At 42.1% G+C, this 18,114-nt stretch overlaps 1 protein-coding gene across 5 annotated transcripts in view; it reads right to left on the minus strand.

The window, feature by feature from the left end:
* The window catches only part of TBC1D4 (TBC1 domain family member 4), a 96,005-nt gene that overhangs the window by 51,483 nt on the left and 26,408 nt on the right, over positions 1-18,114 (minus strand). For all 5 annotated transcript variants that reach the window (XM_083610414.1, XM_083610413.1, XM_083610415.1 and 2 more), the window contains exon 2: positions 2,588-3,184. In XM_083610414.1, coding sequence (XP_083466540.1) covers positions 2,588-3,184 — 597 coding nt within the window. The remainder of the gene's footprint in view (positions 1-2,587; positions 3,185-18,114) is intronic.

Consider the following 18,114-nt stretch of genomic DNA (forward strand, 5'->3'; position numbering starts at 1 on the left):
TAGGTACCGCCTTAAGTTCCATCATGGAACTCAAAGCTGTGTCATTCGAGTTCCCTGACAGTCTCCTATCCATGCACTAAACAGATCCAGACCTGTTTATCTTCTGCAAAGATCCTGCATCAGATACTGGCAACAGCTGCATCAAAACCTAAAGGGTAATCTACCCGGTCAGCAGAAAATTTAATAGTCCCATGGAAAAAGAATAGTTTTACCCTGGCTGCTAAACTTAGGAGTGATGGCACAGCCTTTAAGGCCTCTTCAGGAAAGGTATACAGAGGTGTGGCATCACCACAGATCCCTACTAATTGTAAAATATAATGTTGTATTATTAGGAAATTAAAACTATGCATAGCTAACTGTGCGTTCATCAATGAGCGCTTGGGAAGCTATTGGGTGACTGAACTCTCCCCAACGCAGTGTAGTAATGCTTAGAACTGGCATGACAGCCTTATCTTGGCTCCTGCTTTTTCAGGTGTTTTTACAGTTATTTTAGGTTATTTTAGGCATAAATTCTAAGGCAGATAGGACATCAAGAAATAGTTATTTGCTTGTTCAGGATTTGCTTTGGGAATGCAATACACACACACACACAAAGACGGCACTCAATTGCTATGGTACATTATCTTGCATTCCCTTTCAGCTCTGTTCAAATGCACAATTGCAGTAGCTTAACTATGGCTTGGCGCAATGTCCAAGCTATAAACTATAGTTGATTACTGGCCAGCAAATCAGACTAAGAAAAATACGTTCTGAAGTCGGTTAGCAAACCGTAGTTTGGCATGATGTCTGACTTGAGAAACCATTGTTATATTTACTGTTCTTCTGCAGAATGGAGACAAGTGCACAGGGAGACAAATAACATGAAATGAAAGCAGAAGAACTCTTAACATAGCTTATATTTTATTGTTTTAGTAGCCAAACCATGGTTTGAGTGCCCAACTACTGGTTTATTTCAACTGTAAGTCATTTGACAGACAAATTCTCATAGTCAGTTTCAGGCCCAAAGAGGCAACACTTTTAAGAATTTAGAAATTTAAATGCTTAAGAACACTGACCACTAATCAGAAGTCGGGAACCTTGTCTTTCAACCTATTGCACAATTTCAGCCTCTTATTCTCTTCGCCTTATGACTGAAAACCACAATTGTACCACTAAACATTGATGTTAAGATTCATTTTGTTTTACTGATGAAGCTTTAGATGCAAACACAATTTTGATAAGAGAGCTTATTGTCTGAGAGCAAGTTCATGCTGCAGCTTGCAAGAAGTTTAGAGCAGCTATCACTGGTGCTTTGCGACCAACAGTATCTCTCCAACTCTGATGTGTTGACTGGGAGTCTGTTTGGACTAATAAGGGATCTGTGTAAGGATCTTCCCTTGCTAACATGTGTTGTTCAGTCCTCTCCCCCATGCTTTTCAACATCTACATGCAGCTGCTGGGAGAGATCATCAGGGGGTTTGGGCTGGGTGTCCATCAATATGCAGATGATACCCAGCTCTACCTCTCTTTCAAATCAGAACCAGTGAAGGCGGTGAAGGTCCTGTGTGAGTGTCTGGAGGCGGTTGGAGGATGGATGGCGGCTAACAGACTGAGGTTGAATCCTGACAATACAGAAGTACTGTTTTTGGGGGACAGGATGCGGGCGGGTGTGGAGGACTCCCTGGTCCTGAATGGGGTAACTGTGCGTGAAGGACCAGGTGCGCAGCCTGGGATTCATTCTGGACTCACAGCTGTCCATGGAAGTGCAGGTCAATTCTGTGTCCAGGGCAGCTGTTTATCAGCTCCATCTGGAATGCAGTCTGTTACCCTACCTGCCCGCGGACTGTCTCACTAGAGTGGTGCATGTTCTAGTTATCTCTCGCTTGGACTACTGCAATGCGCACTATGTGGGGCTACGTTTGAAGGTGACCCGGAAACTACAACTAATCCAGAATGCGACAGCTAGACTGGTGACTGGGAGCGGCCGCCAAGACCACATAACACCGGTCTTGAAAGACCTACACTGGCTCCAAGTACGTTTCCAAGCACAATTCAAAGTGTTGGTCTGACCTTTAAAGCCATAAATGGCCTCGGTCCAGTATATCTGAAGGAGCGTCTCCACCTTCATCGTTCTGCCCAGACACTGAGGTCCAGTGCTGAGGGCCCTCTGGCGATTCCCTCGCTGTGAGAAGCCAAGTTACAGGGAACCAGGCAGAGGGCCTTCTTGGTAGTGGCACCCGCCCTGTGGAATGCCCTCCCACCAGATGTCAAAGAGAAAAATAACTACCAGTCTTTTAGAAGACATCTGAAGGCGGCCCTGTTTAGGGAAGCTTTTAATGTTTAATAGGTTATTGTATTTTATTGTTCTGCTGGAAGTCGCCCAGAGTGGCTGGGGAAACCCCGCCAGATGGGGGGTATAAATAATAAATTGTTGTCTTTGTTGTTGTTGTTTGTTAGTGATCAGATTCCAAGCATGTTTGTACAAAAGGACTCCAACTTAAAGATATGAAGTAAAGATACAGTAGTATGTAAATTTGTCCATCTCAGTCCATTCCCATTCACTCCACCCTCCCGGCTGTGAATATTCTGGATTATACACAGAGCATACCTGAAACAGCATTGTCCTGTTCTTTTCGGAGTCAGAAGGCTGGACGTGGCTTGGGGCACTTGCGTGACGTCTCCGGGATTGTGTTTTCAAACTATTGTCATGAACCTTCCTTTGCGTGACTCCCGTAACACTGCTGCACCGCGATCGGAACTCCTGCTGCTCATCAAACCCTGAATCCTCCAAAATGCGCTCGGGGAAAGAGACGCGGGAGCTGGCCAAGCTGGCCAGGTTGGGCTGGCTTCCAACTATGAACATCCCGGGGCTACCACCGTTTAGGCCATCCACCTCCTCAAATGGACTGTCTAAGGGAGAAGAGGGAAGTTCTCCATCGCACTCCATAAGATCCGTGATAGATTCCGCATTCCTTTGCTCGCTCAAGAGTTTCAGGCGCTGACGCTCGTGCAGGTTGAACTTCTCGATGCAGTCGTCAATCAGGCTGGAAGGCGCCTTTTTGTGTGCCACCATCACTTTGCCACAGTACAGAACCTCAAATTTTTGGGAGTTGTAGAAGGCGTCTACGCTGTCTTTGTTAGGCTTGGCGTCCTCTTTCAGGGCTGCTTTGCAAACCTGTCTTATGCTGCTGATGACATCTGGAACCTTTAGAAAAGGAGAAAGGAAATCATCATTAACCAAATGAAAACAGAAAACTTTTTAACAGAAAGAGAGGCGCTTCCTTTAGGAGAAGGGTGCTGTCTCTGGAGTGGAGGTTTGCCTTACCTTGGATGGGCATCCAGAAAAAGGGATAACCCAGTCCTTACACATAAGGAAGATCTTATGGAAGATTCAAACAATTACCTATAAAATGACCTGATTACCTGGACTGGAGAGCGTGAGGTTTAGGGACTGTATGCTCTCTCTGTTTTTGCATTGATTCTAAATAGATTTCAGATATGCCTCTGTAGTTATCAATTGCTCCATGCATTCATGAACAGGACACACTGAAAATTCTAAGAAAAACCAAGACAGGGAGTGCATCTCTGTTATCACCTCTCCCTCCACAAAGACACACACTTCGGTTTGGGCAGGGGACAATGACATCTACTAGAGAAGTATTTGCCAGTACTGCAAGCTTGGAGAAGAGGGTTAAGAGCACAAATTTTCTAACTGTGGTCCATGGACCACTAGAACTCCACAAACTTCATTCTGGTAGTCTGCAGCATGTTTACATTGATTACAATTGTATTTGACTGCTTCTTTTATTTCTTATATTACATTTTATTGATTTGCAATCTGAATTCGATGGAATGCAAACTGAAATATAATAAACTACAGTAAAATAAATGAAAGAAGTAATAAAATATAATTAAAAACCATACAGCACCTAGCAGAGCACATTACAATTACTATAACAGGCAGAAAAATGGCTAACTGGTTTGCCAAGAACAGTTTAAGCAATTCTACCAACACTTCTAATCACATGTGTTCAAGCCCTAGAATCCTCAGAAACCACATTCTCCATCATGACTATTAAGCATAAAAAGCATCCTTTCTTATGACAGTAGAATTTGTGCAACCATTTCAAATTTCAAAGACTTGAGTATGGATAAGAAATTTGTTCATTATAAAGGTGACTTTCCACTTGAACTTCAACATCAGCTTGATCTCACAGGTTTAGAAAAAATACAACCCAATAGTTCATTTATTTACAGTGGTACCTCGGGTTACAGATGCTTCAGGTTACAGACTCTGCTAACCCAGAAATAGTACCTCGGTTTAAGAACTTTGCTTCAGGATGAGAACAGAAATCGTGCTCCTGCAGCGTGGCGGCAGCAGGAGGCCCCATTCGCTAAAGTGGTGCTTCAGATTAAGAACAGTTTCAGGTTAAGAACAGACCTCCGGAACAAATTAAGTACTTAACCTGAGGTACCACTGTACTTTGAGCGTTGACCTATCAAAGGAAAATATGGCATGCTCCTATAGTATAAAAATTCTCCATTTGGAGTTTTAATACATACAATTTTTGGAGAATTCAAGCAACCATATTAGGTGGTGGTGGGAATGGACAAGGTAGGGCAGCCAATTTTCATTTGATGGGATATGCTTTACAGCAGCACAAAACCACCACTGGATGCAAGCTTATGTTGACCACCATATCCATTTGGGATACAGAAAATGGGAAATACATAGTAATACAATACTTCAAGTGAAGAAGCCTGTGAATAGTATTAGTTTTGCCACACATCTCACATATAAAAAGCTGAAGATATTCTGCTAGTAAATTTCCCCTGAAAGATGAAATGCTATACACATAACACACTAGCTGCATGAATATTTTCTTTATGAATTTTTTAGGTAAGCGCTTAAGATTTAGTAAGCTAGAAGCTTCTCCTATTCCATATGTAACAAAGTGGTACCTTGTTATTAGCATTTCAGCAGAACAGTGAAGGCATTCTCAAAGTTCTACAGAACCCCAGAAACAGAAAGAGGACTGTATTTAGAAAGACTTTCTTCCTCTGCAAGGAAAAAAAGTCTCTCTTGCTACAGAATTGGCAGCTATTTCACGGCATTTCCTTAGACACTCTGTTCACAGCAACAGTTGCATGGTTTTTCAAGGAACAGTCATTACAGATTCAAAAGCAGAGTGTTTCCTGATATTTAAAACACAGGAAGCACATATGCTGTCAAGCATTTAACTATCTACAGGCCCTTTTAGCTGCATTCTTAAAACTATATAATTAAAACTAAACTAAAGGAGTCTGACTCACATAAGCAGACTAAAGTTTAAGTATTTTGCAGGTATAAACATGGATGGATTGTAAACTATGGGTAATATATTGTATCATGCATACAGATGTTTAAAATTCTCCTTAAATTGTTCACATGTGAGCGTCTCTGAAATACATAAACCCAAGTGTTATTACTTTATTTTTGTTTACACTCATGTAAACACTGGACAATGGTGCTAACTGATGCAAAGAGCCCTCACTTCGGATTACATGATTTTATAAACATTAACTCAAACTTCAGCTTAAAAGCATTATCCAACCGTGACTCTGCTTCCAAGATCAAAGTGGAAAGTCTGCCATCTACTCATTAAGTGTTATTATATTGATCATAAAGATGCACATAAAGTAGGTAAAAAATATTCTTATTTCTGTGAGCAAGCATAAACAAGCTTTGTATCTAAAGGAGCAGGTTTATTGATTGCTCAAGACTGCAGTTGCCAAGGGATGTATTACTTTGCTCTATGAAGAGACAGGTGCAATTTAGAAGATTTTGAATTCAAAGCTATTGGGGCACCGAGCTTCTTTAGCAGCCTCTGTTTATTGAGAGCACAACCTGTAGGAGATAGCAGGCTGGAGAGAGAGAGAAGCAAAAAATCAATTTTATTGATGCATCAGGTTTGGACCAAATGGATTTTTGGTACGACATCAGCTTTGCTTAGGAGACCGGGGAAGAAAGAGCAAGAAATATCCATAGATAAAGGCTCTTCCTTTTGCTAACGCAAACTTGACTCACGTTGATGATGTAAACACGAGGGGAATCTTTCTACTGGCCAAGCTGATCTGAAAAAAAGCAGGGCAGTTGCTGGAGGGAGGCGAACCAAGATGCAGGAATTACAACAGACACATGCAGGCCAACTGCAAACTGTGAACACAGAAGCAATGCTCAAACATGGCGGAAGCGTTCATGACCCAGAGCACATACATTCTTGACCTTGTATGTTCAGTGCAGAGAGTGCAAGTTCCATCAATTTATGCCAAATTTCCAGTCACATCCATTCCTATTTATAGGGGTTGGGGTGGCGGCAAACAATTATTCTCCATTGGCTCTTCTTAACCTCTCATCAGCCTTAGCTAGAGTAAATCACAATTGTCTTACTTACAGCATCTTGTGTTGAACCCTCCTCTCACATTACATGAGCACTGAGGTTTGTCCTGATCTGTGTACAAAACACTCAACAACTTTATTCTGTCAATCCCTTTTCACACCGAAGTGTTTCGAAGCAATTTACATAACAGAACCAGAAACAACAACAACAAAATACCCCTTAAACCAAATTTGAAAAAAGCAGTGAAAGAGGACCTAAAGTGCTCATCAAATATATATATATATGAAAGGAATGATATACATAAATATGGAAGAAGAAAGGAGATAAATATAATCAAACATTAAAAGGAGGGAGAAGGTGGAAAGGAGGCAATATTATAAAATTCTCGTGCAGTTTTATTCTAACTTGTCTGCCAACATTACAAGTGAAGCAGATAATATAACTCTTATAGTCAGTCTGGGACTTGTTGCAGCTTTGATGGATTTCCACCCTTCATTCTTCCCATCAAAGGATGGAATCCAGATGGAAATGACTATCAATATGGCATCTTTGTAACTCCAACTGCAACGTTAAAGCACAATACTATGCCAACCTGAAGGAATGAGATCATTGCAACCAACTAAATCTTGCTGTCGGATACTGCCATAATAACCATCCTTGCATGTATTTCTTGCACCAAATCAAATCCTAGCTTTTTTATTTATTTATTGCACCTGTGGCAAGTATTTTCAAGTTTACTTTGGCAACATAAAGCCCCAACTCTCGATGAAGTACTAAACCACTCTAGGATGGACCACATATGACAGTGGTTTAGTACTTAAAAAAAACATTCACTGTGCATACTAATTGTGCCAGGGAAAAGGGATTTAGCCTAGCCTTCCTCCTGACATGCTTAATAACCACGTGCAGGGAATTGCTCCAGAGGTAGTTTTATGGGGTGCAGTGTGGTTTTAGTGGGGTGGATATATTGTGGATCATAAGAATAATATTAACTTGCATGCAACTCTCCCAGGTGCATCAGACTGCACCTCCAGGCAAGCAGGCTCTTTTCAAGATATGTCAGAACAGGCGGGCAACGTATACTGGGAAGTGAAATATCTCCAGGAGCAGAAATCTAGGTCAGAGATAGGAATTGCTACACCTGTATTTACTCAGTTAAGCTTCAATAAATATCTGGAATCATGTGAAACACAGAAACACCCACAAACTCATAACAGTACAAGTATATACAATTACATAAGGATATCACCCCCAACCTCAAGATCTTTCTTGAAGTGTGAATGTTTGTGGCACAATGCGCAAATGTCCCGTCCCCATGTAGCCTGATAAATAGCAAGTTTATCCTTCATAATTAACAAATGAACTACACATCTCTAGCACAGATTCTCTATCAGCCGTTATTCTCCACAAAACCACATTCCAGAATGTCTATGGTGAAAACATTTCTGCTTCTGTTTAGGAGGAAAATAGGCCAGCCTCAGCTTTTGCAATCAATATTACTTCTCATTTTCTGAGCTCTGCATCTATATTTGAAAACTTAATGTTCCACTACCACATCAACACAGACTTCCTCCCTCGTAATGATCTTTTGAAGAGGCTGCTATATTACAACACACAACCCTGAACACCTGCTAGAAATCCATTAAAATTATACTTGTGTTGGCAGCAATTATTGAAGACAAGACGTAAGAAGTAAAGGGAGAAGAACTTCATGTCCAAAATATAACTGAGTGACAAAGCATAACCCTCACGAAACCAAGATATCCAACACATTTGCTTCCTTTATGGGCATATAACTTCTTTTGCTTCCACACCAACCCCTGATATTGTCATCCTGTTCACTCATTTTTAAAGAGGACTCCTCAAAACACAACTGGTGCATTTTAATTCTGAGTATTTTAATTCTGAGGTAGATTTCTTCATCTTAAGTTCAATAAACAAGCAGGCCAGAGTTAAGACACACACAAGCCCTCTAGGCGAGCGCAGTCCCTGGTACAGTTTCCTGTTTATTTCAGCTTTATTTCCGAACCCAGTCCTAGCAATATGAACCGTTGGGCAAAGCATTTCTGTTTACCTAGCAATTTGTGTCTGACGTACTTTAAAACGCTGCCCTCTGCATAACCCAAAGTAGGAATGTGGGCATAGCCGTCTACAGAGTTAGGTCTGCAAGAACTTGTCTTGCACACATTTTAATAAAGGTGATTTTATCTGTGGCCTTGAAAGACTGGCTGTTCTGGCTCGTCTCCAGATTTTAAAAAAATACAGGTATGTGCAGTGGAGCTTCAATTAATGGATACTATAGGAATGCAGGTTGTTTCCAGTTCCAAGAGGTTCCTGCCTCCAAAAGGTTTTTCCTGCATAAACCCCCTGGCAGGTCGTGGTGTCCTTCAGTGAACCCCAAATTTTTCCACCAACTGCCGCCCCAAGCAATTCAACTGCGGGATACGGCCACTGACTAACTGAAGGTTTATGTACTAACAGTATGGAACAATCACTTCCCAGCTAAAGAATGATCAAGGATCTCATACATTTAAGAGCATAACTTAACGGTAAAGGGACCCCTGACCATTAGGTCTAGTCGTGGCCGACTCTGGGGTTGCAGCGCTCATCTCGTTTTACTGGCCGAGGGAGCCAGCGTACAGCTTCCGGGTCATATGGCCAGCATGACTAAGCCACTTCTGGCGAACCAGAGCAGCGCACGGAAATGCCGTTTACCTTCCCGCCGGAGCGGTACCTATTTATCTACTTGCACTTTGACGTGCTTTTGAACTGCTATGTTGGCAGGAGCAGAGACCGAGCAACGGGAGCTCACCCTGTCGCGGGGATTCGAACCGCCGACCTTCTGATCGGCAAGTCCTAGGCTCTGTGGTTTAACCCACAGTGCGACCCGCGTCCCAAGAGCATAACTCAGGCCATTCAATTCCAGAGAGATGAGTTCTCATGAGAAGTAGAAAATGCTTTGCAGAGAAACTAGCACATAGGGATTGGGGACAGTAAACTCACATTTAAAGACAAACCTAGCAGATCTGCACTTTCCAAAACAATCTCTGAACCAAAGCACAGTCACATCTTTATAAATATGCACTTCTCTGAATTTTGCAATGCAGTTCTCCAGTCACGTAATATGTACAAAAAGGCATATACTTGGGCAGTGGTATCCAGCATGGTGCCCTCCAGATGTTTCAGACTACAAATCCCATCATCCTCAATCAGTGGCTGTGCTGGCTGGGGCTGATAGGAGTTGTAGTCCACGACAGCCACCATGCTGGGTACCCCTGTACGAGTGTACATAAGATTGCATACATTGGTGAAATGTTAGTGAAAAATCACAAGAAAATGTATTATATTAGGAAATCGGCATTCTAAAAATGTCTCTATTAAGAATAACAGAACAAAAAATGTGTTTGTCAAGAGAAATTCACACTGAAAGGCATGAGTTTGCATGAGAATTTTTATTTTTTAAGGCAGATTTCCTGTAGTAACACTAAGAACTGATTTTAAGATTGAGAAATTGGGAGTGGCTGGGGCAACCCAGTCAGATGGGCAAGGTACAAATAATAAAATTATTATTATTAAATTATTAAAGGGACTCCAAGCAGGGCTTGAAGTCAGAAGTGGTACACCCTGGGCATGGGTTTATTATCACAGGGAAAACTAAATTAATTGTTATTATTATTAAATTATTAAAGGGACTCCAAGCAGGGCTTGCAGTCAGAAGTGGTACACACTGGGCATGGGTTTATTATCACGGGGAAAACTAGGCCTCTCTGCACTACCTGGATCAGAGATGGGTGCTCTCTTCCATTTGTAGGATTGGGCCTGATCCAAAACCTCACTAACAACTTTAGTGAACTGAGTGCTCCCAAAGGAACAGGAGGGTCCTTAAGAAAATAAAAAAGATATTTCTGCAAGTGAAAAAATGCATTCCACCAACAGCCCGTGTAGGACTTACAGAAGGTATTATGAAGAAATCATTATCACAGCTGCATGCTGCAATTTAAGTCAGAACCAAACACCACAGCAAAACAGCATCTCTCTCTCTCTCTCTCTCTCTCTCTCTCTCTCTCTCTGTGTGTGTGTGTGTGTGTGTGTGTGTGAGAGAGAGAGAGAGAGAGAGAGAGAGAGAGAGAGACATTTCCATGCTGCAAGGTGTCACTGCTCATCACTTATAAGAACAGGAAACTAGTCAAGACATATTATTAGAGTAAGACAGAACAAACAGACATAAAGCTGCTGTTTTCTGCTGCAGCTATACAGTGGTACCTTGGTTCTCAAACGTAATCCGTTCTGCAAGTCCGTTCCAAAACCAAGGTGCACTTTCCCATATAAAGTAATGCAAAATGGATTAATCCGTTCCAGACTTTTAAAAACAACCCCTAAAACAGCAATTTAATATGAATTTTACTATCTGATGAGACAATTGATCCATAATATGAAAGCAATAAACAATGGACTGCAGTCACACAATCAATCAATCAATCAATCGCTGAACTGGGTTCCACACAGTCACACAAAAAAAACAAAAAGAGCCACAAAAACAAAAATGCAAAATAAATAGCAAAAACAGACAGATCTCAGTGTAACACTCAAAACGGAAGTGTGGTACTCAAAACAGAAGTGTAAGACTCAGAACGGAGCACGTTTGGCTTCTGAAAAAGTTCACAAACCGGAACACTTACTTCCAGGTTTGCAGTGTTTGGGTTCCAAGTAGTTTGAGAACCAAGGCGTTTGAGAAGCAAGGTACCACTGTGTACATCCCAAAAGGTCTAATTCAAGCATTAGTGAGCAGTGAATTAGAGGTGTGTGTTTTTCTGCTGCTCATTTTCTCGTGGCAATTATCCTTTGCACATTTATGGAACAGTGAAACCTCCTCCTTTTTGCATCCATGTAACACGTGTTGCGCATTTAATAAGTTAATGTTTTCAAGCTTTGTGAGTCTTGAAGAGGAAAGAACCTAAATCGGAACATGGAACTGACTAAAACGACCAGCAGGACCTATTGCTCTGCTGCCTAATACTGTCTGAAACCCAGATAACTATTCTGAGTGCCTAATAGGACTCAAGGCTTGAATTTGGCCAATTTTTTTTGGTCCTCTTTGCCACTGAACAAACTGCTTTAGGAACCAAAGCAAGTTTTGAAGGCATTTGCAAAATGGGATTGCAGGTTACTGTGAGAAAATAATGCAAAATCCTACTGCGCATGTCAAAGCTCTTGGGCACGCCTAATGCAACTGTTTGGATCCCAGCCATTACATTTAATCCATCTTGCAAATACACAAAGCACCCCGCTTCATAACTTATGAAGCCAACTTTCAACCAAGTTACTCATACAATTCCCACATCAAGATGATTTGGTTCTTGGCCTCAAATGCCTGCATCCAGCAGGATAATTAATCTGATTTATTGCTCTTCGGAGTCTTAACGTTTTCTCCTACTAACAAGAACTGAACTATATAAGGTTAATTAGTTTTCCCATCAACAGCCATTTAACTTTCATCAATCACTTCCTTTTTTTATTTTTAAAGCAACATCACTTCTGGGAAAAGAACTGTAAAAGACAACAACTTCTAGGGCAAAAGGCAACGGGATCCTGACATTTTTGAATGACCAAGCGGAAAACTGACCGTTAAACTCTGAAGGCCAAATATTCCTCAAGTGTTTTCTTTGTCAGAACAGAAACCAGGATTAAAGTTTCGTTGCTTCTACACAACATTTGATAATAACATCTCCCACTTCAACACTAGCTGCTTTGCTTAAACAATCACCCAGATTTTGCTTTTGAAACATCCTGCTCTCAACCAGGGCTGTACAAAAAACCAAAAAACCAATGACATCTAGTTTCAATTTTATTCAATAGCAATCTGATAGGGTAGAACCGGGGCTTTTTCTCTGACAGTTTTGGCACCTCTTAGGTGGACGCCATTACCATTATTAAGAGAACAAGGGTTTGTTCCGGCCCCTCTTTTTTCTAGAAAAATAGCACTTGATAGAACTATTTCCTTAAGCACAGCTTTTTTCAGTCCTGGCTGGTGCCATTGCTTCTATTGGTGGTAGCTATAATATCATGAGTTTTCAACACAAAGTGCTGAATTAATCACAGAGTGATTTCAGCCAAACGGGGTTCACATAAGTATATAATTAAATTTACATGGATTACATCACTGAGGCTAATGAAGTCAATTGAGCGAAAGGGAAAGGGAAGATCAAAATGTTCCTTTCCTTAGCAAGGAATATAAAAACACACACCAGTTATTTCTTTCTTTCACACATCGTTACAGCATTAACAAGGAATATATTAAACATAAGCAAAATAAGCTGTTAACGCCACCAAAGAAACTTACCAAAAGGATAAATCTAGTAAGTCAGAAAAATGTCAAGCTATAAAAGGACACATCTATTGTCATATACAGTACTTTGTCGTCATGAAGTCCTTAAAACGACAATGTCTTCTCCGTAATTCCTGCATTAACAATCTAATACTAAACTTGGCCTTCATTCTGAAGTGTGCTTCAAAGCAGTTTCAAGAGAAACTACTTGAAAACACACTTCAAAGCAGTGTTAGAAACTCAGATCTAGAAGCTAATCGCCAAATGGCGCCTTAAACCTTGGTTACGGTTGCCACAAAGGAATGTCTAGGTGCCATTGTTGCAATCATGAAATTTATTCTTATTACAGTGGTACCTTGGTTTTCGAACATCTTGGAAGCTGGATGTTTTGGTTTTCAAACATCAAAAACCCAGAAGTAAATGCTTCCATTTTCCAATGTGCCTTGGAAGTCGAACGGCTTTTGCTGCATGTACCTGTTATTTTTTCCAGTTTTCTGCAGGCCGCCCTTTGCACCTCGGTTTTCAAACGTTTCGGAATTCAAACGGTCTTCTGGAACGGGTTACGTTCAAAAACCAAGGTACCACTGTATTATTATTACTTTCATTCCTATACCACTTTATATTTTAAAGGGGGGGAATCTCTCCGTGTTTTACAACACATTAAAACATCAAGTAAAGCAATCCAGAATAAAACAAATTCAAGCTTCAAGGAAAATATTTCAGATGGAGTCAGTCACAGCCTCTTAACCTCCCTGACAGGGTCATTGTAGGGATAAACTGAGGAGGGGATGAACCATGTAGTTCTTGGAGGAAAAGTTGGGATTTAAATGCAATATATGAGCTCTTCTGCTTACCTGCTTAAGAAAGCTGGAGGGGCCAGCCAGGTGGAGATCTCATTGCAATCTTGGCATCCAGAGATCTCCATGTGGTTGAAACTGGACCAGCACCAGCTGTAAAACAGGCCTCATGCCTGGGGAATTTCTAGCACTGGCTGAGAGACATCGCCTTTGAAACCACTAGGAAACGCTCTTCAAAGTGAAGGCTGCACCTATACCTGCCTCCCACCCAATGTCTTATGTGATGTCAAGGATGTGGTACGGATCCACGGTTGGGAAGAAACAGACTCACAGGTCAAATGGGGACGTCTGCTGGGCCAACTTACGTCTGCGGGTTGTGGCTTCCTCACCCTTGTACAAAAGAGATGTTTTGATAATTATATCCCACCATTTTCAGTAAAGCTTAAGAGCTTATTAGTGCCTTTCCTTAAGGTCACTCCAATGTCAGTGCTGAGGAGCCTCTATTTTGCCACACGTCAAAACGAGTTATTCTTGGAAATTAACATATTGCAAGAAACTGCACTGTAAACACTGTAATTCCGTTCATTCCCTGAAGAAAAGAGTTCCTTCCCAAGTAAAGTTACGAGGCTTAATAAACCAACAGCGTTTTGCAATTATGTGGTCTACTTTCCTTCCTCATCTAGACCACAAGCAATAAAACACTCAGGTTTACATAATAACTGAACATATATTTTCATATATGGCAGTAAAATGGAAGAGGAGAAGATGAGGGCAAAACCGATCTGACCAGCTTTAGACTGCGGCTACAGCAAAGTGTCAACGTTTATTCAGAACATTCTCATCTGCATCAAAGCAGTATTATTTAGTTTAGACAGGGTGAACTATTTATTTTCAAGAAAATTGGTCCTTGCAGAGAATGGATGCTCTATGAGGTACACAGGGCTTGTGTTAATACCTTGCTCAAATTTGTAAAAATCATTGGTCTTTAACAGCAGCCTGGTGTACAGAATTAAGCAAGCAAAACTTTTTCTTAGTACTTTGGTCTTGATGGAAGAGCTACTCGTGACACTCCTCAGCTTTACCTAACGTCCGCCATTTTGAATAAATGGTTCTCCAGTTTACAGAGTGAAGTGCTTCTATTAATTCTCTCGAGTCCCATAAGTGGTCCATGCTGCATAGGATTGGGAGTGGGGTAGGGGTGGAGAACAGGAGGTTGCTTGAGAAGAAGTCATCCAAAACCTCCTGAGGCAGGCAGAGTTCCTTGGCACACTCCTTGGATCCTGGCATTTGCCCATGCCAGGAATAACAAAGTGTTGCAGCAGCTCAAGACTAAGCAAGTGTATTATGGGCTGAGATCCACTGCCTTAGGTGCGTGCCAAGAAGAACATCAGCTGCTTTATTTCTAGAACAGTTTTGATGGATCTTCAAGACTGTAGGGGCGTTGGCTTAGGTGAGTCAGTCCTCTCACATTGATGGGACAGAGAGTATCCATATTGATTGCAGATTTTTTTTATTTTTAAAAAATCACATTTGTGAAATAAAGAAACCAGCAAGGCCAAGCAATTCAACAGATCATATTGTAATGTGACGTGCCTACTACTAAACACAAACAAAAACAGGTTCAAACCAAGATGTATCCAAGATTCGGTCAGCGTGGGTGACCCATTCCAGATCCACTAGTGGGAAATAAGCATAGCAAAGTGAATAGTCTAATATGCTTTAAGAGTCACAATTACTTTCAGCAGAGGCCATTTCTAGTCTCTGTTCAAACCAAGAACCACAGGGCCTATCCGCTGAGGAAGTCCGACTTAGTAACTTTAGAAACTTTTGACAATTTTAAAGTCTGCTACAGAAGCGGCCTGGGATACTGAAATGCTCCCCTACTGCTTTCAAATATTTTCAGTGCCTGATTTACGCCATGGTATAGTTGATAGGCTTTGTCCTCAAATCTCTGTTTTTGTTAGGGGGGGAAAATATCCAGTCCACTCTGTCTGAAGCCATTTGACTGATTATACTAAAGTTTCTTAAGGTGAGCCCCCTCAAGATTGGGGGGGGACTCTGCCCCTTCCTCACATACTTGGGGGAGGGGGGTAAGCTGCCCTCAGTCCCACAGAGTTGGTGTGTATGGTGCCAACCTGCTTCAAGTCTTCCAAATCTGCTTCTCCTCCTCTTCCAACTGCAGCTGCTAAACCATGTCTGGTCGTAGATCCTGATGGAACCAAGGATGCCATGACAGTAATTCGTGAACAATACACAATCTCACCACTGATTTACCTACTTGCAGCTACACACTAGGTTTATTTCCTCCACCTACACACCCCTTATCAATTTCAGCTTGGTCCGTGGCTGAAGCATCAACATAAGACTTATTATACGCACAGAATTCCATTGAACTCAAGAGGTCTGCAGAGGCTTTAGCTACTTAAAAAACTTAGACCTTTTGCATGAAGGGGTTATTGCCAGGGTACAGAACACGTAATTCAAGGAGTGCCCATCAGGGTGGCATACAGATTCCAATTAGTGCTACAGCTATAGAACAAACACTGGGCTACACAGCAGACTTGAACATGCTGCCTGCAACGATTAGGCATAAAATCCATTAACCTTTGCACGTTACCCTAGAGTAATGCTACTGACATGAAAGTGTCAGCAGAAGCCCATTAAGCTGCCTGTATTCACATTTCTTCCCTTCCCCAGTAACTAAACAGGGAGAAGAATGATGAACAGCTACTGCATGCTTTGATAAATCCTAGATCTCTGGTGTTTGGAGACTTGGTGGCTCGCAAAATCTTGTTTACCATATTAGTAAATTTTTGAAGATTGTAGTTTAGAACAGCGGTGCTCAAGGCATATTCAGAGGAAGATTTTCATTGAGAAGCCTCGGATAGGACCAAGAGCACCAGATAAAGTTCTGCAAGGCACAGCTTTGTTAGAGATCTTCCCCTACAACGCGTCCCTCCCACAGGTCATGCAATGTGATAGACAGCCCCAACAAGCCAGGACAATGCACTGCATAAACTGAGTGTGCACTTCAAACTAGGGTTACCAGACGTCCCCGTTTCCCACGAAAGGTCCCCAGATTTACAAATCTGTCCCTGGACAAAATCCATCCCTGGAATGTCCCCGAATTTCATTTAATGTCCCTGGATTTCTATTTTAAGTGTTGTAGATGTAGATTTATTAGTAGGGAATGAATGTTGGTTCAACGGCACAAGACACATTGTATGGGGACTTCCAGCGAGGCAAAATGGCAGGCGCCACAGCAGCGAACCGCTCCTGAAGCTAGCCAGAGACAACTGCGCTACCAGGCTGGCTCTGGGCTGCTGAGACTGCTGCTGCCGCCGCCAATGCCAAGGGGAAACCGGGGGGGCCTGATGCGTCAACTGAGGGAACCGCTGACCCACCCCACCCCGCGACCCAAATCGAGCCGGGAGTGAGAGCGCCCGGCCACCTGCCCAGCGGTGCTCCAGAGCCAGGAAAACCCTGGAGCCGACGCAGGGAGAAGGAGGAGTGGAGAAGGAGAAGGAAGAGAGAGAAAGAGGAAAGAGAAAAAAGAGGGGGGGGCCCAAACTTGTTGTGTCACCACCACTGAGGAGGAGAGGCAGGAGAGCACCGGGAAGGCAAGGGCACGTGGCCGAGCCCAGGACCGACTCCAGCCTACTCCATGGCAGCTAGTGCTCCAAGAGAGCAGGCCAGGGCCCAGAGGAAGGCCACGCAACAGAGGAGACCACAGAAGAGAAGATATTACTACTTCTTTTTTGAATAACTTTTTTTCTCTCTCTCTCTTTTTTAAAGTGTTCCCAGATTCTTTGAAAAAAATCTGGTAACCTGGCTTGAAACACTTCCCAGAATCCAAAGCAAGATGTGCAAGCTTGGTCCCTGGGGCCAGGTTCCTCGTGAGACAACTTTATATACGAAGCGTTCCCCAAAAGTTTCTGAAGCCAGCACCGCTCCAAAAAAGAGCACCATATAAAAGGGATGGCTAAATTTAAATGTTTTTCCTTTACCTCCCATTAACAGGGGCTATAACAGCATTAAACATGGCACTTGCAATGACACCAACTCCAGATGTAAGAAAGATGCAGTTAGGTACTCTCAGAGTGAGAAAGAGTTGCCACTGAAGCAGCTATATTTCTATCATTTCTATCACTAAAAAGGAAGAAACTAGTCATTGCAAAACTTGCTTTGATTTCACTCATTTGCTGAGGGAAAACAGAAATGCTTAGCTTTATTTTATTCCCTTTCAGGTTTGTTCATACTAATGTTACTTCCTGAAAAGCCAGTACTAGTTAAATATTGCCAAAATTGAGACCCAAACCTTGACATTACTCCCAATCACATAAAGGAAAACGTACAAGGCCCCTTTTCTATATTTATTACAAACAAGGATATCTAACCACAAGTTTCCAGAAATGTGAAAAGTTGCATTTGCCTCTTTAAATGTGCCCTCGGCTAGACTTACCGTATTTTTCGCCCTATAGAATGCACCGGCCCATAGGACGCACCTAGTTTTTTGGGGGGGAAATCAAGGAAAAAAATTTTATTCCCCCCCCCAGGTTTGCGCAGCCATCCCCAAGCTAGAAGACGGAGACGGAGCGCTCCATCTCCCTCTTCTGCCTTCAGGGACAGCCTC

This window comes from Podarcis filfolensis (genome assembly GCF_964270895.1).
Source record: "Podarcis filfolensis genome assembly, chromosome: 4".
Taxonomy (NCBI): Eukaryota; Metazoa; Chordata; class Lepidosauria; order Squamata; family Lacertidae; genus Podarcis; species Podarcis filfolensis.